Source organism: Vulpes lagopus, chromosome 19 (assembly GCF_018345385.1).
Source record: "Vulpes lagopus strain Blue_001 chromosome 19, ASM1834538v1, whole genome shotgun sequence".
NCBI classification, from domain to species: Eukaryota; Metazoa; Chordata; class Mammalia; order Carnivora; family Canidae; genus Vulpes; species Vulpes lagopus.
The window spans coordinates 30,123,752-30,147,894 of NC_054842.1; the positions used below are offsets into that span (position 1 = coordinate 30,123,752).

A 24,143-nucleotide genomic window follows, 5' to 3' on the forward strand; every position below is an offset into this window, starting at 1 on the left:
TTAGGGTAGGCCTTTTTTTTTTTTTTTTTTTTTAAAGAAAAACTATGTTTATTATTAAGATTGGGCTATCTCTGAGAAAATTACTTAAACATCTTTCAAGATACACCATTGTAATAATGTCTTATATGTGTTCTTTTCCTTTCCTCACTCCATTTTTCTATTTACACCCATTTCCCATTCACATCTTACCATCTCTCACGTAGGAATCATCTTGAAACTTAAGCAGAAAAGTTAAGATTTCTTGGACAAAAGTATAATTTATTGTAGAAATTTTCACTTTGTTTCTTCACTGAGCCCCCAACATCCAGTATGTATTTTATCATGTAAAATAAATAGTGTGACTCAGCTTTACTTAGATTTTAAAAATAAATTTGCAAACAGGAGTATAATGGATTTTAACATTATTTTACAGGATCAGTATGGAAAATTTAATAAAGTTCCAGAGTGGCAAAGACTAGCTGGAAAAGCTGCTAAAGAAGTTGAAAAATTTGCCAAAGAAAAAGTAGATCTTGTGTTGATGCACTGGAGGGATAGGATGGGCATTGCACAAAAAGAGGTAAAAATAAAGTCTGCTTCCACGCTTTTAGCACTTCTGTATATTGTAGGTTTGCTTTCATTGTTGCAGTTCACAGAGATGGTAGTCAGATATTTCTGACTGAACATATGAAGAAATGTCACCTAATTCTGATTCATATTTTTATATAAATTTTTCTTAATTCATAGTTTTATGAATCATTGATAGGATTTTAGTTAGGTATTTTATATAAAATTGAATATAAAATTCCACCCTTAAGTTTTCCTTCATAGCTTTTCAGTTTCCATACTAATTTATTCATAGATGTTTCTTTGCTTCTTTTTCTTTTCTGAGTTCTCCAGACTTTATAGCTGTAAAAATAAAGGTGCTCTTCTTGTTTAGCATTTTTATTCAGAGCTAGCCAGATAGGTGTTTTGGTAATAAGATTCACATTTTTAAGTTAAATTTACTGTATGTACTTAAATTTTTCAGTATTAGCTCCTTAAATCAAGGTCAGATCAAAAACCATTTTAGTCTCTCGTTCCTTAGCATGTAGTATGATCAATAGAACCTAATTCAGTAATGTGTATTCTTGTGTCTAGGATAAAATGTGTGCAGTGGTTAAATCAATAAAAGTTGACTTGATCTCACCATTTTTGTTGACCACACTTACATTCTTTCTCTTAAATCGTCTCTTTACTTAATGGTAGCTATTTCTTTATATAAAGAAAATTATATAAATACCTCACCAAGCAGGTTTCTTATCAGTTAAGCCTCCAACTCTTGATTTCAGCTTAAGTCATCATCTCTGGGTAGTGAGATCAAGCCCTGCATTAGGCTCTGTGCTGAGTATGGAGCCTGCTTAAGATTGTCTCTCTCCCTCTTGCTAAACAAGAAGAGCACCTTTATTTTTATAGCTATAAAATAAAATTCAGAAAAAAGGAAAGAAACATCTATGAATAAATTAGTATGGAAACTGAAAAGCTATGAAGGAAAACTTAAGGGTGGAATTTTATATTCAATTTTATATAAAATACCTAAATTGAAGAAAGCTCGAACTGGTTGTCCTTTTTGTGCATAGCATTTACATTTTCACTAGTTTAGACTCCTAGCTTTTTGTCCTGAGGGCCGGGGAAATTGAAGAAAGCTAGAACATTTAAATATAGACATTAGGTGCCACAGAAGAATTATAGTCATGTGGTATCTGAAATTGAGACCAAAATTCAGTTCTGCAGAATTTGAGCATAAGGAGTTTATGCTGAACTGTATGAGTAACATGTGCAATATAAAGAATCACTAGATATGCTTTCTAAATGGCTAGGATAGTGAAGAGAATATTGCACTTTGAACTTTTTTTTATTTTTAAGATTTTATTTATTCATAGAGACAGAGAGAGAGAGGCAGAGGGAGAAGCAGGCATCATACAGAGAGCCCGATGTGGGACTCGATCCCGGGTCCCCAGGATCATGCCCCGGGCTGCAGGCGGCGCTAAACCGCTGCGCCAAACCACTGCGCCACTGGGGCTGCCCTGAACTGTTTGACCTATATCTGAGACTAGTTTTATTGTTTAATAATAAGACATGTTACAAGTTTTCAGAGTGTTATTTCCTCTTTCATAAAATCAAAATAACAGTACTTCCCTTCTCTATTCTGGAGGGCTTCTTTTATGTAAAAGTAAGGTAATAATAGGGATGGCTGGATGGCTCAGTCGGTTAAGCCTCCAATTCTTGATTTCAGCTTAAGTCATCATCTCTGGGTAGTGAGATCAAGCCCTGCATTAGGCTCTGTGCTGAGTATGGAGCCTGCTTAAGATTCTCTCTCTCCCTCTCCCCCACTCCCTGCTCGATCACTCACGCACGCTCTCTCTTAAAAAATAATAATAATATAGCAGCACTATATACATGTCTGTTCATTATAATATTCCTGAAACATTCGAGTAATCGAAAATCTACAGATATGATCTGATTTTCAGTTATTAAAAGTGTGAGCCCCTGACTTCAAGTAATTAAGCCCATTTCTTAAATAATAGTTTTCAAGCTGTTGGATATAATTATCTAACTGAAGTAAGTTTTTGGATTCCAATTTTTATGTAACATTTATCCAGCATAAGTTTGAGCACAAAGCTATTTTAGCTATAAATGTGGATAATATATGCTGTTTAAAGAAAATAATTCAGAGGAAAATAATGCTTTTTAATAGCAATAATGTCTTATTGGTCTGTTTCATATATGTGGGTGTTATCTAAAACATTGAGCAGGTAATGATGCCAAAAGATATGCTGGTCAAGAAACTCTTTAGGTAATAAAGAGATTATTTTTGCTGTACTACTATTTTTAACATTAATTTCTTTAGGAAACAGTGAATAATCTTTGGGACTATTTTATTTGTAGAAATATTAACACCCAAATATGGAATGATCATGTGCTTTAGCTAGTCTGAAAACTAACCATTATCAAGATTAACTGGCTAGCCTCGAAAGGAACTGCATTTCTTATATAATCAAAATATTTTAATCAGAATGTTTTTAAGTCAATTTCATTTGTAGCTAATGTTCTGTGTTTGATTAATAATAACCTTTGACTAATGTATAAAATTGCTTTTTACTTATTTTGTTATTTTAGTTGAGGAATTTAACTAATTAGGGGTTTTAGCCTAAGTGTGAACTCTGTTTATGGAGAACTGGTTGTCTTTTTTGTGTGTAGCATTTACATTTTCACTAGTCTAGACTTTTTGTCCTGAGGGCCGGGGAAATTGAAGAAAGTGCTTCTTAATTAGAAGTTTTAGAGAAAGTTTTATCATTTAAACTCTCCTTATGTAACCAATAGGTTTCATGTTTCAAACAGTATTTACTTTTTAAAATTTACTACTCAGCCTTTATTCTTTCTATTTATTATGCTTTATTTTATATAATTTGTCACTTCTTTAATTAAGTTATAGACTTCTGTGCTTTACTCTCTATTACTTTCTACTTTTTGGTTCTGTCACATTGAGGGTCAGAATTTTAATGTTTTGCCATATCTACAGGTTTGACCTGGAGCAGAGATTCCTCATTGCCAGCCCATATATATAGACTTCCAGAAATCTTTGAACTCTTCACCTCCAGTTAGTTATAAGCCTTGTGTATATGTCTTTCTCTAGAATAGGGGCCATAGCTTTCTTTGAATTCTCAAATAGGTTTATGACTGCCTAAAATTTGAGTCATAGACTTAGAGAAGCAGGTCTTGACCTTAAAGTGAAGATGATTTATATTGGTGACATCCTTGTGGAATTTGTATGATAGATGCAGCGTAACACATACAGACTCACTCTTTTATTTTTATTTAAAACTTTTTCATTTTTTCCTTTTTACAATTAAATTCAGGACAGAAACAATATGGTGAGTTTAAGTTCCTGCTACATGTGTGAAATGCATTCAAGTGCCTGGCATGTGGAGTTGTCTTTGAGATTCTTTGTCTAATAAATTAAATTCAAATCTCACCTCACATGTGTCTGATTGTAGATTCATATTTCTTATCCATTAGCTGTTTCAATTTATACTTGCTCCTTATGGCTTTGGTAGCAGTTTAATAGCCTATAATATTTTGCATTTATTGTCCCATGAGTTGTGTATTAACTGCATGTAATGTAAATGTTTAAAACAAGTCACTGTTTTTGATCGTTATAAATTTTATCAGTCGTCATTATAAACTGTAACAAAATTTGGTGTTAAAACAATAACTGTAGGCTACATGGAAAATGCCTCAACAACACTGTAGAAATATCTGCTAGTGCCTATTTATTACATTGTGATATAATTTTATATTCACACTTTATAGATTTTGCTTCATTAATTTGTTTCTGCCAAAATTTGATAGAGAAAACGTTTTGTATCGCTGATAAAGTGATGATTTTCTGACTGAGCCTATTTGATAGCCCCAGATTGAGCACTATGAAGTCTTATTGTTTTTTTCCAGAATATAAATCAAAAGCCAGTAGTTCTTCGAAAGAGAAGACAAAGAATAAAAATAGAAGCAAATTGGGATCTCTTCTATTATAGGTAAACATAAAGCCTCTTTTCCAACAAGTTAAATTTGGCATTGCCATTAGAGCAATCATAATAGGTTTTTCTTGTCTGAAACTACGCTTTAGGCAATGGGTATTTTTACACTACCAAGGTCAAGAACTGTAACTGTTAAGATTGGTATGATTAACAATGTTTACATAATATTAATATCTTTTATAGTACAGTATTGGTAGTCTGAGGAACTAAAGTTACTTTTAATTTTTTATTAAGGCTTTCAGCTGATTACTTTAAAGAGATAAATGATGAAAACATAAGGAGACTTGTGGGAAATGGGTATCAAGCTTAGCTGGCCTAATAGACTTTTCCAGCCTTTCTGATCTGTTTACCTCTTCTCCATCTACTGCCCCTGCCCACCGTTCTCCACCACAAACGCACACAGACATATGCACATAAGAAGACTTTGAAACATTTTGAGGATTTGCTAAATTTTGGGGGATAATTTACAGTGCTTATTCTGGAAGCTGACATATTAATTATACCATAACTTATAAAGGAAAACAAGTGTTTTGGAAACTTCCCACAGTACTTTTAAATTGTATAGTATAAATATAGTATATAGTATAGCCTTAAAAATACTGATTTTTTTTCCTTAGGATTATGTTGTCTCCCCTAGAACTTTCTTGGAACTTTGACATTAGACTTTGAAGGAGTTTTGCAGAATGAAAATGAAAGGATATTGTGCCCATCCACCTCCAGTTCAGACCTGTGTCCAAATTTATTACAGTAGTTAAATTATTCAGGAATAAAAGGAAGATGTTTTACAAATATCAATCAGAACACGGCAGTTTAGCTGTATTTAAACTGTATTCATTCTAATCTAGAATGTTGCTCATCCTACACACTTTACATCCAGGTGCATAGTTCAGAAATTCTTATCCCCAACCTGAAATTTAATATCTAATAGTAATTATTCTCTGACTGGAATTTATACTAGCAATAAATATTGAAATTGAAGTATCAGTTCCTTGTTTTGAAATCCATACAGATTTGTTCTGTGGTTTGGGTTCATTTTTTTTCCCTTACCATTTTATTTTGAAAACTTTCAAACATACAGAAAAGGTTAAAGAATTTTATAGTGTACAACTCTTATCTATCACTAAGATTCTACCTTATAGAATTGTACATTCTACTAAATTAACAGAGATTTTATTTTATTTACACTTGCTGAAGTTTATTCCAGTGTTTTCTTATTTAAAAATGTATAAGGTATATTTATAGATTTTTTTAATGTTTACTCCTTTCTACTATTTTCTAATTATACCTATAGGTTTGGTCAGGATCATGCCAAGTCAAACCTAATTTGGAATTTCAAAACACGAGAAGAACTGAGAGATAGTCTTGAATCTGAAATGAGAGCATTTAATATTGATAGAGAGCTTGGTAGTGCTAATGTGATCTCCTGGAACCATCATGAATTTGAGGTAAAGTTTGCTTTTTGTAATATTAGTTTTTTCTTTTTGAAAGTACATATTATTTGTGGAGTGTTTTTAAAAGATTTGTGGTTATCCAACATTTTTACCTTTCCTTCTTAATTTTGTGGAGGAAATATTAGAAATATTAGGAAACCTTAGTATTTATCTGAGACAAAAATTAAAAATGCATTATGTTAAGTAACTGGGTTTTGTATCTGAGATCTGATAGGAGTTTTAATGAATTTGATCCCATGCTTTCTAGATCTGTTCTTCGCTTAGTTTTTCTTCCTTAGGTTTTTTTTTTTCCTCCATTGAAATACAGCTAGTTCTCCCTTTTTCCTTGTACTTATACCTTGTTTAATTTTTTTTTGTGGTAGTTTGATTCTGAATGTGGTCATATTTTGCTTTTCTAATAAAATATTGATGTGAAGAACAACAAAATAAGATCAGGAAACATGCTGGTTAAAAAAGAAAAAGAAACATTGGTTAAAAAAAAATGTTGGCAGTAGATAACCGTGTGTGTGTGTGTGTGTGTGTGTGTGTGTGTGTGTGATGTAAGCTCTAATAACAGTTTTTAATTTAAGCATACTCCTGACCCTGTAGGCTTTGATCTTTAATCCAACTGCATTTGCAGAATACAACGATTTGCTTGTGCTCATTCCCTCCTCTTCAACAAACTTCCTTTGCTTTGATTTTGGGAGTCTATATTCTCCTGGATTTTTCTCCTCCTTCACTGTGCGCTCCTCCTTTGCTTCATTTTTCTTTTTTTCTCAACTGCTAAACTGGCCCAAAGGATCTTGGACTTCTCATTTATATTGATTGCCTCATGACTGTTTTTTGTTTGCTGGTGACTTCCAGATTTTTATCTCAGATTTTCTTTCCGAGACCTCATACTGTTGTCTTATAATTGGATACCCAATAAGCAACTAGAGCTCTAAAACTGTGCCTTTGTTCTTCTCCCAAACCTGCTTTTCTGGCAGTCTTTTCTGATCTTAGATAATGGCTTCTCCTTATTTTCTAGTCAAAACCCTTGAAGTCCTCTTTTCTCTTATATCCCAAATCAAGTTTGTCAGCAAATCCTATTCAGTACACTTTCAAAATTTATCCAGAACCCGACCGTCTTCTCTCTGTGGGACTGTAGCAATATCTCTGCTACCCACTCGTCTCCCTTTAATCTGTTACCAGCATAGCATTATGATCTTGTTAAAGTAGATCGTGTTACTTCTGTGCTCAGAGCCCTTTTGTGCTTCTATCACTTCCCATTTCATTTTGAAAAAGCCTGGGTTCTTCAGATGGCTTACAAGTTTGGTGTACCCCCTAGCTCTAAGCATTCTTTCTTTAATCTCATGTTCTACTACTCACCCTTTTACTCTTGCTCCAGCAACACTGACTTCCCTGGAAACACCAAATTCAGGTTCTTGACTTAAGGTCTTTCTCTACTTGCTATAATATTCTTCTCCCCTAGATTAGTCTCATAACTTGTTTCTTCCTTCAGGTTTTTAACTGAATATTATCATCTGAATAGGCCCTCCCTGGCCACTATTTAAAAATGGAGCCCTCAGGGGTATCAGGTTGGCTCAATTAGTTAAGCGTCTGACTCTTGATTTCAACTGAGGTCATAATCTCAGAGTTGTGAGATTGAGACCTGCATCAGGCTCCGCACTGAGCAGGGAGCCTGCTTGAGATTATCTCTCTTGCTCTCCCTCTCCACCTCCTCCTACCGCTATATTCTCTCTCTCTATAAATGAATAAATAAATCTTTAAAAACACAGCCCTCTTTGTATATACATACAACTCCCTACATTCTCTCTCTCCCTCTGCCTTTTCCCTGCTTTATTCATTCCATGGCACTTACCTACCACATAGCTACCATGTATGTTTTACTTTTTTATCTGCTATTCCTATAAGGACAGTAATTTTTACGTTTGTTTATTGCTGTATCCTTGACTAGAACAGTGCATAGCACATACAGTATATATTTAATAAAAGTTGAATGAATTGAATGCTCAATTTATAAAGAAAGCGAAATGGATACACACACACACACACACACACACACACATATATATATATATTCGATTTTATATAGTTCATATTTTTAGAAATTAGTTTTTTTAGGCTTTGGAAAATGAATTTTAATAATTTGGCCAGTAGGAAATTCTTTTTACAATTGCTTGCAAATCTTTACTTTAGACAAGTAGCCTGAGTACAAAGGTCATGGTGTTGCCATATCCCCTGATCATCATGGACCACTCCTTCATCTATCACCTCCTTTTTATTCTGGGGTAATTTGACATGCAGAGAATGAATAAATAAAAATACACCATAAAGTGCAGTTCATATGTTGGGAGATGAGGGAAATCCTGAGGTAGCTTGTGTGAATTGCACAAACTGTGTATGTGCAGGATCAACTTACTCCATAGTTGGTTGTGACAAACTGAGAAGGGAGTGAAACAGATTCTCTTAACAGTGTTTGAGCCTTCTTTCCCTTCACCCTTATTAGTACCATATAGTCCTGTGAAAGTTATCAGCAAGATTTACATTCATACAATTGGTATGTAATTTCAACTCTTTAACATTTAACTAAAATAAAATAGTAAGTTATATTAATAATAATGAATTGCTAGATATTTTAAGAAATGATGAATTTTTTCCTACTAAAGATGGTCTTACCAAGAAAGAAAAAAACTCTGAACAGAATTTAAGAAGTGATTATGTGGAAACTGCCAAAACCTTCTTGTAAACTAAAATACTCTAATGTGCATTTATTAACAAAGGTTAAATATGAGTGCCTGGCAGAGGAAATCAAAATAGGAGACTATTATCTGAGATTACTATTGGAGGAAGATGAGAATGAAGAAAGTGGATCAATTAAGAGATCGTAAGCTATTTTTCATATCTTGTTATATTTGTTTTCACTATTAGTTTCATGGCTAATTCTGTTGTGAACTTTTTTTTAAAATCTAGATATGAATTTTTCAATGAGCTCTATCATCGTTTCCTGCTCACCCCAAAAGTAAACATGAAGTGTTTATGTTTACAAGCCCTTGCTATTGTTTATGGCAGATGTCATGAAGAAATAGGACCTTTTACAGATACGAGATATATCATTGGAATGTTAGAGAGGGTAAGAATATCATTTAAGGAAACTATTAGTTCATTTGGCATACTTGTTAAATTTTCAAAACTGAATGTAAATTCTGTTTGATTACATTGTTACCATGACGTTCTGCATGAGTTTTTTTGTAGTTTACCTTATACTTGATTAATTCTAAGTTAGATGAGTAGGAAAATGACTGCTGGGTTAGTATTTGTCCACGTCAGTTTATTTTTTTCAGTTGCTGCTTTTGAATGACTTTAGTGACCTATTTACCAATCTTTAGGTATGGATGAGCTGGACAGGTGTGTAAAAGAAATAGTAACTATTTTGTACTTACATTTGGTTTCCACTTTAGAAAAATCTTAAATCATGCTAGCATATTAAATTTCAAAGTGTGAAGATAATAAAACTTTAGAACTACAGTGATACCCCAAAAAAGAGAACCTTGAGTTAGCACATTTTAGGAAGTTTGTCCTTTAACACTTGAGCTTGCCTGGGGGAAAGAACATATTGACCCATTCATCTATTGTGCAGCTCAAATTTGAGTGTAACCTATTTGTTGCAGTGTATATACTTTGTTCTTTCACTTGTGCTTATATTATTCCTCTTAAATTTAACAATTTGAATGTCAGTGAACTGCCTTAGAACCATTCACCAATTTTTAAATGGCCATCAGTGCTTGTTATAATTATCTTAACTGTTAGTCATGCTTTATAGATTAGAAAACTGATGCTAGATAAGGTCATAAAACATGCCTTAGGAAATAACATAACCAGATGAAAATCCGTATTAATTACTGTTATGCCAGATTGTACTATTGAATTTTAATTTACTGTTATTCCAGTGAACCAGAGTACTTATAGCATAGCCTTTGTATTTTCTAGACAAATACAATTTTCCTTCTTGTGTTCTGCATGATGTTATTTGTATGAAACATCATTAATAATTCTTTAGAATATTAATTGAGAAGTGTCATTTGGGGCAATTCTTTTATTGGTTTCAATTTTTATGTACTTAAAGCTATATACTAAAGTAATCTGTTGTTGACTTCTAAAATATATGCTTTTCGAGGGAAATTAGACAAGTTATATAAAATTGCAGAGAATGCAGGACATTGAAGAATTATAATAATTGACTCTTTTCTCTCATGTTCTTGCTGTTTAAAAGGTGACATTATATCTTATTGGTGGTGTTGATTTTGTCCATCGATGATAATATCTTAATTTGTATTTTTGTTCACTTCTGACTAAATTCTCATTTTTTTCAATAGTGCACAGATAAACTTGAACGAGATCGGTTGATCCTCTTCCTTAACAAGTTGATCCTTAATAAGGTACAGTATTTTTGCTTAAGTAGGCAGCTATTTCCAAATAAATCACATGAGTATATAACAAAAAAATTATTACAGCTTGAGTTAATTATCCAGACATGATTCTTTTCTTATCTTCCTCCTTTTAGATCAGAAATCTCTGTGTGCTGTCAACTTCTGGAGTGAAAATTTTTTGCCAGATAGTCTCTGTACATTCTGTCCTACTGTTACAGATACTGAATAAATTAATAATAATAATATTCTAAAGGAAGAATAATGAGAGATGAAACCAATAGCTGATTTTACTTTAAGGACTCTTTAGGATTGGACTTTAAGTAAAATAAATGTTTGACATAAAATGGAAAGTTTTTAATTTATTCAGCATACATTTTGATGATAAGTAATTTCAAGATGAACTAGAGAGTCACTTTAGCTCTTCATATTCTCCTTTTTAAGACATTTTGATAGGCTCAGAGGTCTTGGGTGGTTCAGTTAAACATCTGACTCTTAGTTTCAAGTCAGGTTATGCATGATCTTAGGGTGGTGAGAACAAGCTCCACATCAGGCTATGCACTCAGCATGGGATCTGCTTGGCATTCTCTCTCCCTCTCCTTTGCCTCTCTCACTTGTGCACTTTCTCAAATATTAGCTTTTCTTTTTAAGAAAAAAATCCATTTTTTAAAACAGATTTTATTTATTTATTTGAGAGAGAACGTACAAGTGGTAGGGGGTAGGGGCAAATGGAGAGGGACAAGCAGACTCCCTACTCAGTGCAGAGCCCGACATAGGACTGGATCCCAAGACCTTGAGATCATGACGTGAGCCAAAGGCAGACACTTAAAACGACTGACCCAGGCATTCCTAAAATAAATAAATCTTTTTTTTTTTTTTTAAAGGACATTATAGTAGGTTCATACTGGTTTGTTGTTATTGTTGTTTTTTAAGATTTTATTTATTCACAAGAGACACAGAGAGAGTGGCAGAGACATAGAGGGAGAAGTAGGCTCTCCATAGAGAGCCTGATCTGGGACTCAGTCCCCTGACCTGGGATCATGCCCTGAGCTAAAGGTAGACACTCAACTGCTGAGCTACCCAGGTGTTCCAGTTCATCCTGGTTTCTAACAAAAATTCATAGTTGTAAATGTAGCTTAATTCACAATTATATGATGTTGCAGTGAAATCTGAACAAGTCTTTTATATCTTAAATCTTTGATGTTCTAACTTAGTTATATTCTCACTTTCAGAAAATAATGCATGTTTTTAAATGAAGTATAATTAATAAATCTTAGGAAAATGTAAATTATAATCTCTTCCAAACTTCTAAGAAATTGCCAGTTTTTATCTTAAGTTTATAAGAATTGGAACATTAAAAGGTTTTTAATATAACTGATTTTGTTTCTGATTATAGAATAATCTGGTTATTAACATAAAAACCTAGGAAAAGGCAGCATAATTTGAGAACCAGAGAATTTATTGTGGGTGTTACTCCTTTCAGGCCTTGTTTATTTTTATTTTGTTTTGTTCAGAATATATTTAAGTAAAAATTCCTTAGGCATTGTCTTTGTTTTGCACTTTTCATATTTATCTAAGTTCATGTTCCTTGAACACAAAATCCTAAAACACTAAGTAATAATCAGTTGTATGTCAGTTTTTCCAAAGAGATTCTAAATGTTTTCTTCTAAATAATTAATTAATTAATTAATTAATTAATTAATTAATGTTTTCTTCTTTGAGAGTCCTTTAGGTAATAGTACGCATTGGAAAGAAAAATTTTCATTTAGGTAAAAGTGTTTTTGTCTTCCAGAGAAATGTTAAGGATCTCATGGACTCAAATGGAATTAGAATCCTCGTGGACTTGCTTACCCTTGCACATCTCCATGTAAGCCGAGCTACAGTGCCACTGCAAGTATGTATGCTTATCTAGATTTCACAAGTTTAACAGCCTCTGAGTATAATTTAGGATCCAAAAGAATTTTTAAAAATTGACATGAAAACATGTCAAGATATGTGGCTATGAATATGGCCAATAAAAGTTAAAGTAACCATAAGCACAATCTAAAATGGATAGTGTTGATCCAGTTTTATTTTTCATGTGTCCCTTTTTTGTCTTTTAAAGTAACTATATCTCTAATATTACTTATTTTGGGGCAGTGTGATCTTTAAAATTTAGACTGAATTTGTCAGTTATAGAATTAGAATTTAAAGCATTGACAGCCACTGAGAATACACTTTGCTTTTAGGAATCTGGGCCTCACAGAAACCAGCCAATAAGAGGATAGAGCTGCAAATCTCTACTGAAAGGCCTCTTTTGATACCTAATTTTAGAAGAGATTTATACCTAGCTCACTGGTGATTATTTTTGGTGTTTTGTATTTGTTTAATCTCCTGATTCAAGGAGATGTTCCATGTTAGCTTTTGGCTGAATTATGTACAAAAGTACTATTTGAATATTCCGAATATGGCATTTTCTATTATCAGGTATAAATAAAGTAATTGTAATGCTTGTGTAGCATGACATTGTACTAGGTACTGTTCTGGTACATGATATATTAACTTTTTAAATTGCCCAGTGGCCCTCCCATTTTACAGATGAGAATGGGACAGAGTAGCCAAGTGTATTACCCAAAGCCACCAGTTAAGGAACAGAACCAGAGTTAGAATCCAGATGTCTGTGCTCTTAACCACATAGCTATGCCTCTCTATATAAATCTAACCAAAAACTGGTAGTTATGAGGGTAGTTAAAACCTTGTTTTACTAAAATATATTAACTACATAAAAATTTTATCTTAGGTTTTCATAAACATTGATATATAAATTGTAAAAATTATCTGTAGTGAGGGTAGTAAATTGAAAATGTTTAAAAGCATTTTTTTTTTAAAAAACCTTCCTTTTAGTATTTTAGCTCTGTGATCTCAGGTGCTTATTGAAACTGTTAGTTGGAGTGAGATTTTTCCCTCAAAAACTTTAGTCTTTTTAGCATTATGGTTTAAGTTTAATGTTGTGTTTATTTATAAAGTTATTTGTAATATTCTTTGCTACTTAAGTTTTACTGTCCTCAGAATTTATTAATGACAGTAAGAAATATAGATGTCTTAGAATTTAGCTTAGATTGCCAAGTGAATTTAGGAAGCTATTTATTTCAAATGCATATTAGTAAGAAAATAGATTTTTTTGGACTACTTGGTTAGACACTGGTTCTTAAAATTAAGGTCACCTGAAATTTAGGTGATTTTCCAAAGGAGTGTAAACCCAGGAAGGTTAGTTCTGTATTACTTTTTATGATATCTGCCCCCTTAGATTTCTGCCTTGAAAAATAACTGTATATTTTTAAAACTTAGAGCAATGTAATCGAAGCTGCTCCAGATATGAAAAGAGAGAGTGAAAAGGAATGGTACTTTGGCAACGCAGACAAAGAAAGGAGTGGCCCATATGGATTTCATGAGGTTTGTGTCTTAGAGAAACTTTTTGTGATGGTCTTTCTCCTTCTTATGCCCTTCTGCTTAGCATACATAGAGATGTGGAGTATTTTTAAACTATGATTTCAAGTACTATCATCAGGTCTACGGGCTCTGTCATTCAATTTCCATATGAAGAATTAGATGGCTTGCAGTTCTAAACAACCACACATATATATAGGTGCACACACACACACACACACACACAGTTATGTCTTCAAACCTTTTTGTTTATAAGCTGTTGTTACAGAGGTAGCACTTAGATTTTTAATGAATTTTAAAGTAATGATAGCAATGACTTCTTAATAGTTATAAGATATATTACAGATAATTAAGGCTTTTCAAACTACAATGCTTCTATATGGAATAAGTAGGTAAATTTTATTATGCAGTCTGAAATTCATTGAAAATTGTGCAATTCAAGGGCAATTTCCATCTTAACAGCTACTGTTACTTGATCTTGACATCTTAGGCTCAGTTGGAATTTAGCCAAAGTTTTATAGAAGACCAAGCCCTCTACTTGTATATATCTTGGTCATTTTACACTCTGCCTACTGTTTTCATTCTTTCCAGTGTTCTTGATGCTCTGTAGGTTGGCCAATTAAATGGTTATTTTCTTATATTAGTAACCTATTTCAGGTTCTTGAAGACTTGGCAACAAAAGTTTGTTGTTTTTTGATAGTGAACTTGTATGTTTATTGCCGTAGTTCATGTGTTTTCCACAAAATAGAAAACCTTAGGGGATCCCTGGGTGGCGCAGCGGTTCGGCGCCTGCCTTTGGCCCAGGGCGTGATCCTGGAGACCCAGGATCGAATCCCACATTGGGCTTCCGGTGCATGGAGCCTGCTTCTCCCTCTGCCTATGTCTCTGCCTCTCTCTCTCTCTCTCTCTGTGACTATCATAAACAATAAAAAAAAAAAAAAATTAATTGTGTTTAAAAAAAAAAAAAAGAAAAGAAAACCTTAGCAAACCTCATTTGCTTCATTCATGTTTGTAGTAACGGTGCCTTCCATTGATTTAGATGCAAGAATTGTGGACCAAAGGAATGTTAAATGCAAAAACCAGATGTTGGGCTCAAGGCATGGATGGATGGCGACCACTTCAGGGAATACCTCAGCTTAAGTGGTGTCTGTTAGCCAGTGGACAGGCTGTACTAAATGAAACTGACCTTGCTACCCTTATATTGAACATGTTGATCACAATGTGTGGATATTTTCCAAGCAGGTAAAATGTAATTGCACATTTCCATGGTTAACAGGGACTCTAAAATACCTTGCTGTTTCCATTTATATGGGTGCAGTAACAACATGGGGATTACTCTGGTGATTTAGAGCAAAGATATCCATTTGTGATCTTGAGGAAATGCTGCTTTGAGTTTTGGAGCTTTTGAAACCTGTAAAGAAATAATTTGCAAATTATATTGATAAAGTAGCTAAAAAATGACTTTCTCTGGGAGACTTCAAATAATGTTACCAAATCCAGGCTTACTCGCTGCACTCTAGCAACAGTAACAGTTGAATAAATATACTGCAGACTGTACACTGTAGTGAGTGCCACCAGTTCATTGGTCAGGTTAGCTCCTGGTAAAAAAGTTGATTCCAAGCCCACATCTTGCCCCATAACTTGTCCCACTTGAGCAGTGAAGGTGAAAATATGTTATATAACTATTGCAGGGAACCTTTCAATCTTTATAAAATATTTATATATGTACATTTTGTGTATTACTCTTACTAGAGACCTTTTGTGATGGAAGTTACTGAGAAACCAGCAGTTTTATAACATTTGAGGCTTTTATGGTTCCAATTCTCCTTAAAATTCAGATTGGACTTAAAAGCACACAGTATTTAGAAGGAATGTAGCATTAAAATTAAAGCTATACAGGGAAAATACTGAGAGTAGTTAAAGTTTAAATTTATGCGACAAAGCTTGATATGCCCTTTGGGGGGAAATATCCTCTGACAATGTGTTGGGCAACACCAAGTTTAATCAATTAAATAATAAATAAGAGTCTTTGGCTCTTCTAGGGTACTGTTTTTCAAGGAAATCTTATGGAAGGAAATGAAGTCATATTAAGCAGCCAAATAGATTTAAACCAAAATACCTAATCATGTTCCCAGCTGTATGAGAGCTTAGTCTTCATTAACAAAAAAGTAAGGTAACATGCTTCATGCCTAGTAGAATGTCATATGCTCTGCACGTACAAATTTTAATAAATATATTAAATGTTGACCTTAGAAAATATTTTCTAGGGATCAAGATAATGCCATCATTCGGCCTTTACCTAGAGTGAAAAGACTGCTGTCAGATAGCGCTTGCCTTCCCCATATTATTCAGGTGAGTTACTTTTGTGTTATCAAACTAGGAATAGTATTTTAAGAATCATTCTCCCTTACTCAATTTTGGTATGAGCGCTACCTAGTCTTTGTTGTATTGTGGTGTATTCCATTTCCTAAAACCTTGAACCCTGATTACGTTTATTTCACTTATTCCTAATTGAGTTGATACTCTGATTATACTGTGGAAGATTGCATATCCAAGAACATAAACATAGGAAGCCTCCAGACTCCAGAATTACTCTCAAAAAGTTTTATTTATTATGCATTCTTCAATCATACCGTTGAAGTTAGGAATCCTGGGAAGTACACCAGTGGGCCACAGACATGGACATGTGGTAGGTGATAGTCCAAGAAATAATCGCAGCCATATTGCCAGCTTGCCTCAGAGTTTGACTCTTTTCAGTTAAATATTTTAATGAATAACAACTGATCTAATGCATTGAGTTGGAATTATGTAGGATAATGTATTTTTTTCTTCTTTTTTCTCCCCATTCTGCTCTTTTGGGATTAAGCTTTTTCTAGATTAGCATTAAATCCAAATAAATCAGGTCCCAGAGATTTCAGACCAGTGTTTCCCTCTATTAAATATCCTGTTGTTAAATCTCAGTTTTATATTAACCGCGCATGGTCTGACTTTAAAGTATTTGGCAGTAATTTGTGTTATTTGTATACATCAGTTGTACATTGATGTGAAAAGAATTACTTACTTTGTATATTTTTATATTCACAAATATGCAAGTGCCTATGTAAGTCACTGATAATGAACAAGTCTTCTGAAATATGACAGTGACAGTGCCCTATCAACTCCTGCCCACCCCACAACTTCTATTACTTAAGCATATCAGCATTTCCAAATTTGTATGCTTTTCTGTTGTGGATCTGTTACACTACTTAAATGAAAAAGTGCTACAATTACTGTTTCTTGCAGTCCAGGCTAGAGGACCATGTGGCTGTGTTGTGAGGGGGTACAAGGAGAGAGATTTGTTTTCAATTCTGGATGTGTAGATAAAGGCCTAGAAAATCTACCTCTCACAAACATTTTTCCAAGTCTTAGGAAACTGAAGAAAAAAAAAAAAAAGTAAAAGCAAACACTGTTGAATTTCAGGTCAGAAAAGAATGACTAAAAAACTTGTAAGAGATGTGGTTGGCATAACATGAAGCTTTGGAGGGGAAGAGCCCATTTTAATTAAAGTTTTTAGCAATATCTGAACAATTAAAATGATTTAGGAGAAAAATTTCATTGATAAGCCTACCTGTTCTTAAAAGTATATACTGCCTTTTATGCTGAGTTAAAAAAAATATTTTTTTAGAAGCTATTTTTGTTTTTCCTTAATTTTAGAAGTCTAAGATTGAGTGAATGTCCTAGGTTTTCTGATATAGTTGTAATTTTCAAATATTCTGAGTTTTGCCTGCTAATTCCTATATTTTTATTAAAGTGATAGCAAGTCTTGAAATACAACTGCTGTTAAACCAGGGAAAAATCCTGTTACTGTATCTAGGTTTTTCCTCTGTAAAACATGTCATAGTATTTTAAACACTCAGTCTAAATAACTTGAACAGGTAAGACAACAAAACACAGAAAAATCCAAATTATTAAAGATGTATAGCAATTCAGCCTTATAACTGAGTCTACTAACTTTGACTTCTTAATGTGAGCTAGTATTTACTCGTACTCTAATTTTTTTTACTGGTAGTGTTTGACCCAACGTTGGGAATTCTTGGGAAGTGTTTACAGAAAATTGAAATGCCACTTATATTAAGATAAAACTTATTAAATGTCTTTATCAAGTGTTTATTCATAGTAACTCTATGATTTCTTAATCACCCAGATTCATTGTGGTCCCAGGTAACTCCCTTTGGTACTGTAAGCTCAAATTTCTAGAGACATCTGCTTGGTACTTACTGGCAGTAGTAGAAGTACCACTGGTATTTGGTTACCCATTTGCCTTCTACTTACACTTGTAGATCTGTTTTTTTAGTGCCATTAGTGTGCACTGATAGTTGTCCAATGCTCTGCTCCTTGAGTTCTCCAGTAATCTTCAGAGAATGCCTCACATCCTGAAACTCTCCCAATGCATAGCTACTTTTCTTGTTTATTTTGTCGTTAACAAAGAAGTCCACTTAGGAAGATTTCTGCATAAGAAACAATTTTATCTATAGTTATGACAACATAGCTTCAGGTATCTTTGGACCTTTTCTGAATAAGTTTTGATCAATTCTCAATTAATGTTTTTCTCTCTGTGCATTAAGTATTGTAAAATGAATTAATTTTCAAATATCTCGAGTCAGGTAGACAAGCTTACTAAATCCCACAAATTTTTATTTTCTAGCTTATTACATATAAGAAACTATAACTTCACATGAAATACATAAACCTAAATGATGTTATTGTGAGGTTTTTTTTATAATCCATTAACAAAAGCTTTTTTTTTTTTAGCTACTGCTGACCTTTGACCCTATCCTTGTTGAGAAGGTTGCGATTTTATTATACCATATCATGCAAGATAACCCACAGTTACCTCGTCTTTATCTTAGTGGAGTATTTTTCTTTATCATGATGTATACAGGTTCCAATGTGCTTCCTGTTGCTCGGTAAGAACTTTGATGAAAATCTTATTTAAAGTTATTTGAAATGTACATGGACAATTTTTTTTTAATTAATTATTTTTGTGAGTACATCATTGCTTTCATTACATTTTTCATTATAAAAGCCATTTGGAAATAAGAATGGGGAAAAAATAACTCAGAATTATGCCACTTTACCATATCTAACCTAAGAATTTATCACCATCTTTTAAGATATAGGTTTAACAGATGTATTTAATATAACTACTTGTATAGCACATACAGTTTTATATTTTGTGTTTTTCTTCAGATTGGGTTATTTTTCATATTACTACATAATCTTAATATGACTATAATTTAAAAATCTTCCTAATTCATTTAATTTCTTGCCTAATTAGAAATTAAACAATTTGGAAATATGTATTTACAAGTGGTCTTTAGTGGTTTTTATTTATGAAAAAAACTGATCTTTAGAATATTAAACTTACTAAATTTAAATCAGTTCCCATATTTGACAAGTCATTTTTCTTCCCTAGATTTTTGAAGTATACTCATACCAAACAGGCTTTCAAGTCAGAAGAGGTAAGCCAGATTAATCCTCTGAATATATAACTTAACACTGAATAAGCTATCTTGACGATGAGCTGTGTATGTTTACTAGATTGTAAGCATTTGAGGATAGGTACTGTCTTACTCATTTTTCACATTTCTTGTGGTGGTACTTTGCACATAGATTGTCTTAAGCTAGCATTTTATGATGAAAATAAGTGTTGCCCGTTAGACTTAACATCAAATTGTAGATATGAATTATAACTTGACACTGCAGTAAATATAACTTGTTTCCTTTGTGTAAAATTTAGATTAATAATTTTCATAAAACTTGAGTATATACCTGAATCTCATATAATCAGCTAAAATTCAGTTAAGACTCAGCCTTCTTTTTGTTCAGATCACAAGGTGGCAGAAGTGCCAAGTTTCTCTTTTGAAGCTACTTAATTTTTTAGGTGTTCTCAAGTGTCCTTGCCATTTTACTAGGGAAGAAAAATAGGAATCCAAAAAAGATAAGACTCATCCAGATAGCTTTGACAACCTGAAACCTTATACCTACATTTTACAGAGGTATTTATTGTCAAAACGTAATGGATTTTTCAAATTTAGTTAAGGTTCTTATGGAGCAGTGATGTTCAGAGCCCATTGAAAGCAGAAGAACAAACCAATACCAGACCACTGTTGAGGAGACTAACCAAGGAATGTTACACCTCTTTGACAGTGGACACTAGACCAAACTTCATGTTTGCTAGAGCAGCCAGTGAAGCCCTGGAAAATAATCTAATAATATTAAAGTGATGCCCATGGCAATATAATTTCCATAGCTTTTATACAAATAGAAAATGAAAATGTAAAAAAAGTATTCAAAAAATTACTTCTAATGCTATCACAGTAGTGTAGCATTAGGCATTTTTTGGCATTCTTTTTTCCCCTTTTTTTTTCCGTGCAGTTCTGCCTATGTAATCTTTTTTTCAAGTTTTTAACATAGAAATGATACATTACTTCACCTAACAGTATTTTGAATAATTAGAGCAAAACTGTAACAGAACTCTAGATGCAAGAATTACCAAACAATAGTATTCTAAAGAGCAAAGAAAGCATTTCTTCATCCCAAATTTTAACAGATAGTGAATTTATGGCTTTTATTAACAAAAAGCTTTGGCAGTATTTATCATCTAATTTGTCTTGGCTCTAGGTGATAAAACCATGTCTGGGTTTATTTTTTTGTCTCTTTTTCACATCCTAGAGAAATAAAACATTCTCAATTTGCCTAGAAGGAAAGAAGAAAAGTATTAAAGTCTAGGATTTTATTTCTATCAGGTAAAGAAGTGAGTTTTAAAATTTAGTATGATAAAGTATAATCATTATCCTGACTTCATTTGGCCAGCCAGAGAATATGAAGTCCTTACTATAGTCAATTATAATTACTTTGAATAGATATTGTCCATCTAAATAGTCACACTTCATGAGGACAGGCTTTTCAAGATGTTGATTTTATGGACTTACTTATTTTTGAAAACAGAAGCAAGTACAGGTGAAAACTGCAACCAACAGTGTAACACAGAATAATTGATGTGGATCATTGCAGGATCTCTCCTTATATTGTCCATTCCTGTTACACATGGTTCAAAGTCAGTTGTCCTCAATAATGTTGGCACCACCTGACACCTGAGGAGCTTAAGACTGCTGGAGACCCAGAGAGTGTTAATTCTGCCTTAGAGCTCATGCCAAAGCAGTTAATACCAGACATCTTCCACTTTACATTTTGCCATGTTTCCATCGTAATTTCCAAAGCGTAAAAGCAATTTGTTCCAGTTGTTTTCTAAAAATGTTCTCTAACCCTAATTAATTTATTAAAAAATTGAAAGATGACTTTAGTGTTTCTGTGTTTTGTTTTAAAGACAAAAGGACAAGATATTTTTCAGAGAAGTATACTTGGGCACATCCTTCCAGAAGCAATGGTTTGTTACTTAGAAAATTATGAGCCTGAAAAGTTTTCTGAGATTTTTCTAGGAGAATTTGATACTCCAGAAGCAATCTGGAGCAGTGAAATGAGGTAAATAGCTTATTGATTATTTGTATTTTATTCTCAGAATCTTTTCATCTTGCCATCTGGCTTGACTTCTGTTAAGAGAATTGCTTTCATTAGTTACATAATCTAAGCTACAGCAGTCATTGGTGCCAAATTAAGTGATGAGTTTGACAGGGCTGTATAAGCTTTTTTCTGTTCTAACATGATTTGACAAAGTTCCTGTTATCTTAATAGAACTTTATAAAGGTTAGAGCCTGTTACTACTGGTGATGCTTAAATCAATCTATAGAACTGGTAAGATTTTAGGTAGTGTATATAAGGGATATATAGGGATAAAATCATCACATGCTTCCTTGGTATTTGGAAGTAGAACTGTACTCCACTAATTAAAAATTATGCCCACATAGAATGGATCACACCAGAGATAACACAGATCATTTTAGAATGAGGCCCCCTAGTCAGCACATTTTAATCTTAATGTAAAAGTTAGCATTCCTAAAGAATATCCTTTAAGAAGAAAAGCCTGTGAAAATAAGAAAAAGTAGAGGCACAAAAGCAGATGTCAGCATTTATACAGGCTCTGGAAAAGAGTACACACTTAATAGATCAGATGTCAAGGCCACCTCTTCTATGGAGAACGCCTCAGTCCTCTTAGCTGAATGGCAGTTGATTTTCTGATTCAGTTGTTTACTTCCTTGGCTGACTTCATACTCACAGTGCCACTTGCTTGTTATCACTTGTCGTATCTCTTAGGTTAATCCATAGACTTGGCATGTGCTAGCCACCAACTATGACTGTCTTTATAGGCAAGTACTATAAATAAGTTTATATCCATTGAGAACTTTTACATAATAACTTTAGAATGCCCTCAGTAACATATTTATAAACACTCAATTTTAGGCCAGTAATTAATTGAATTACTCTAAAGAAGTTCCATGTAATTATCTTGTGTGGATTACCAGTCTTAACCTTTTTTTTTTTTTTTTTTAAACTGAAGTCATCCCTTCATAATGCTTGGAGATTTTTGTAATTGTAGGCGCCTCATGATAGAGAAAATTGCTGCCCATCTTGCTGATTTCACACCACGTCTTCAGAGTAACACAAGAGCACTTTATCAATATTGTCCTATCCCGGTAATCAACTATCCACAACTAGAAAATGAGCTATTTTGTAATATTTATTACCTCAAACAACTTTGTGATACACTCCGGTTTCCAGATTGGCCCATTAAAGATCCGGTAAGTCAGTAGATTTTTTTTTGTGCTTTCTCAAACTGTAAAAATATCCTCTAATCACTTCTAGGTATTTTTTCCTTTAATAAGGATAATAGCTTTCTTAAGTGATTTCTCTTACTTAAGACTACATAACTCTGAGTGTAATTTAATATAGTTGGGTAAATCTCAAACTGAAAGATAACTTTGAGGAAGAATTAAGAACTTTACAGTCTTTTTTTTTTTTTAATTTTTATTTATTTATGATAGTCACAGGGAGAGAAAGAGAGAGGCAGAGACATCGGCAGAGGGAGAAGCAGGCTCCATGCACCGGGAGCCCGATGTGGGATTCGATCCCGGGTCTCCAGGATCGCGCCCTGGGCCAAAGGCAGGCGCCAAACCACTGCGCCACCCAGGGATCCCAAGAACTTTACAGTTTTGATCTTTTTGACAAATATAAACATAATTTCACGTATTTAAACAATTATATACTGTAATGGCTTGGTGGAAGCTTGTCTTTATAGCACATTGAGTAAGCTCATAGATGTTGGAGCTAGGCAGTCTGGCATTGAGTCTCAGTTTGACCATTAACAGGTCTGATTAATATTGCTTGATTTTTCTAGGCCTCAGTTATAGTAATACTACTACTACTACCAATCGCAATAATCTCATGTGGTTGGGAAAATTGAGAACTCAGATTAAAAGATAGTGTAATTCTTGACACACATAGGCAGTAGTGGGACCTACTCATTTATTTAGCAGTGCCCTTAGGAACCCTCCTTCTTGAGCCCTTTAATATCTATTGGAAGCCTGGAATAAAGTAGGCCTGGGTGGCCATGTTACTGAAACAGAGGTTATACCATCATCCTTATCATCAAAAAATTTCGGAACAGTTCTGCTCATACCAGTAGACATTGCCACTTTACAGCACTACAGCACTATGACCAAATGAAGACAGGTATTTCTGCTACTTGGTCTGGATTTAACTTGAAGTGTAATGGAAAAGCATGGGCTTTTTTTAGTCAGACCTAGGTTTGAATCCAGTTCTGTCACTTAGTAAGTGGGAAACAAGGAGCTGTCTCTCTGAATCTGAATGGTTTCATGAATTAAGTTTGCTACAGTCTGTAAAGCACATAGCCCGTTGGCATAGAGGCATGCAGTAAATATTAGCTTTCTTCTGACCTGCTACCCAGACTCCCATGTTTTTACTATCCCTTAGATTTGTTTTGGATACCAGCCTACTGGTAATTACATTAGATCACCTTCAGGAGCATGTTGCTGTATACTGCTTTCTTTCATGCTGCAGTGTATCATCTACTAATTTCAAATTTTTCTGACTTCCTGAATGTTTAACAATTAAAAATAGATAAAATGTGGCAGAGAATAAAAAATACCACATAAGAGAAGTGCCTGGGTGGCTCAATCAGTTAAGTGTCCCACTCTTGATTTCAGCTCACGTCATGATCTCAGGGTTGTGGGATTGAGCCCCGCATCAGACTCCGTTCCAGCTATGGAGCCTGCTTAAGATTCTCTCCCTCTCTCCTTCTCATTCTGCACCTCCCCCCCCCCCCAAAAAAAAGATCACATATGAAGAGA

The 24,143-nt window shown here is 33.6% G+C and overlaps 1 protein-coding gene across 4 annotated transcripts in view; it reads left to right on the forward strand.

The window, feature by feature from the left end:
• The window catches only part of DNAJC13 (DnaJ heat shock protein family (Hsp40) member C13), a 117,170-nt gene that overhangs the window by 56,722 nt on the left and 36,305 nt on the right, over positions 1-24,143 (forward strand). For 3 of the 4 annotated variants that reach the window (XM_041734034.1, XM_041734033.1, XM_041734037.1), the window contains 15 exons: positions 413-556; positions 3,876-3,890; positions 4,468-4,550; positions 5,845-5,998; positions 8,767-8,870; positions 8,957-9,116; positions 10,360-10,422; positions 12,203-12,304; positions 13,738-13,842; positions 14,876-15,078; positions 16,104-16,188; positions 18,628-18,782; positions 19,292-19,337; positions 21,206-21,360; positions 22,373-22,574. In XM_041734034.1, the coding sequence (XP_041589968.1) occupies positions 413-556; positions 3,876-3,890; positions 4,468-4,550; positions 5,845-5,998; positions 8,767-8,870; positions 8,957-9,116; positions 10,360-10,422; positions 12,203-12,304; positions 13,738-13,842; positions 14,876-15,078; positions 16,104-16,188; positions 18,628-18,782; positions 19,292-19,337; positions 21,206-21,360; positions 22,373-22,574 (1,776 nt within the window). The remainder of the gene's footprint in view (positions 1-412; positions 557-3,875; positions 3,891-4,467; positions 4,551-5,844; positions 5,999-8,766; positions 8,871-8,956; positions 9,117-10,359; positions 10,423-12,202; positions 12,305-13,737; positions 13,843-14,875; positions 15,079-16,103; positions 16,189-18,627; positions 18,783-19,291; positions 19,338-21,205; positions 21,361-22,372; positions 22,575-24,143) is intronic. The other variant, XM_041734036.1, reaches the window with a different exon arrangement.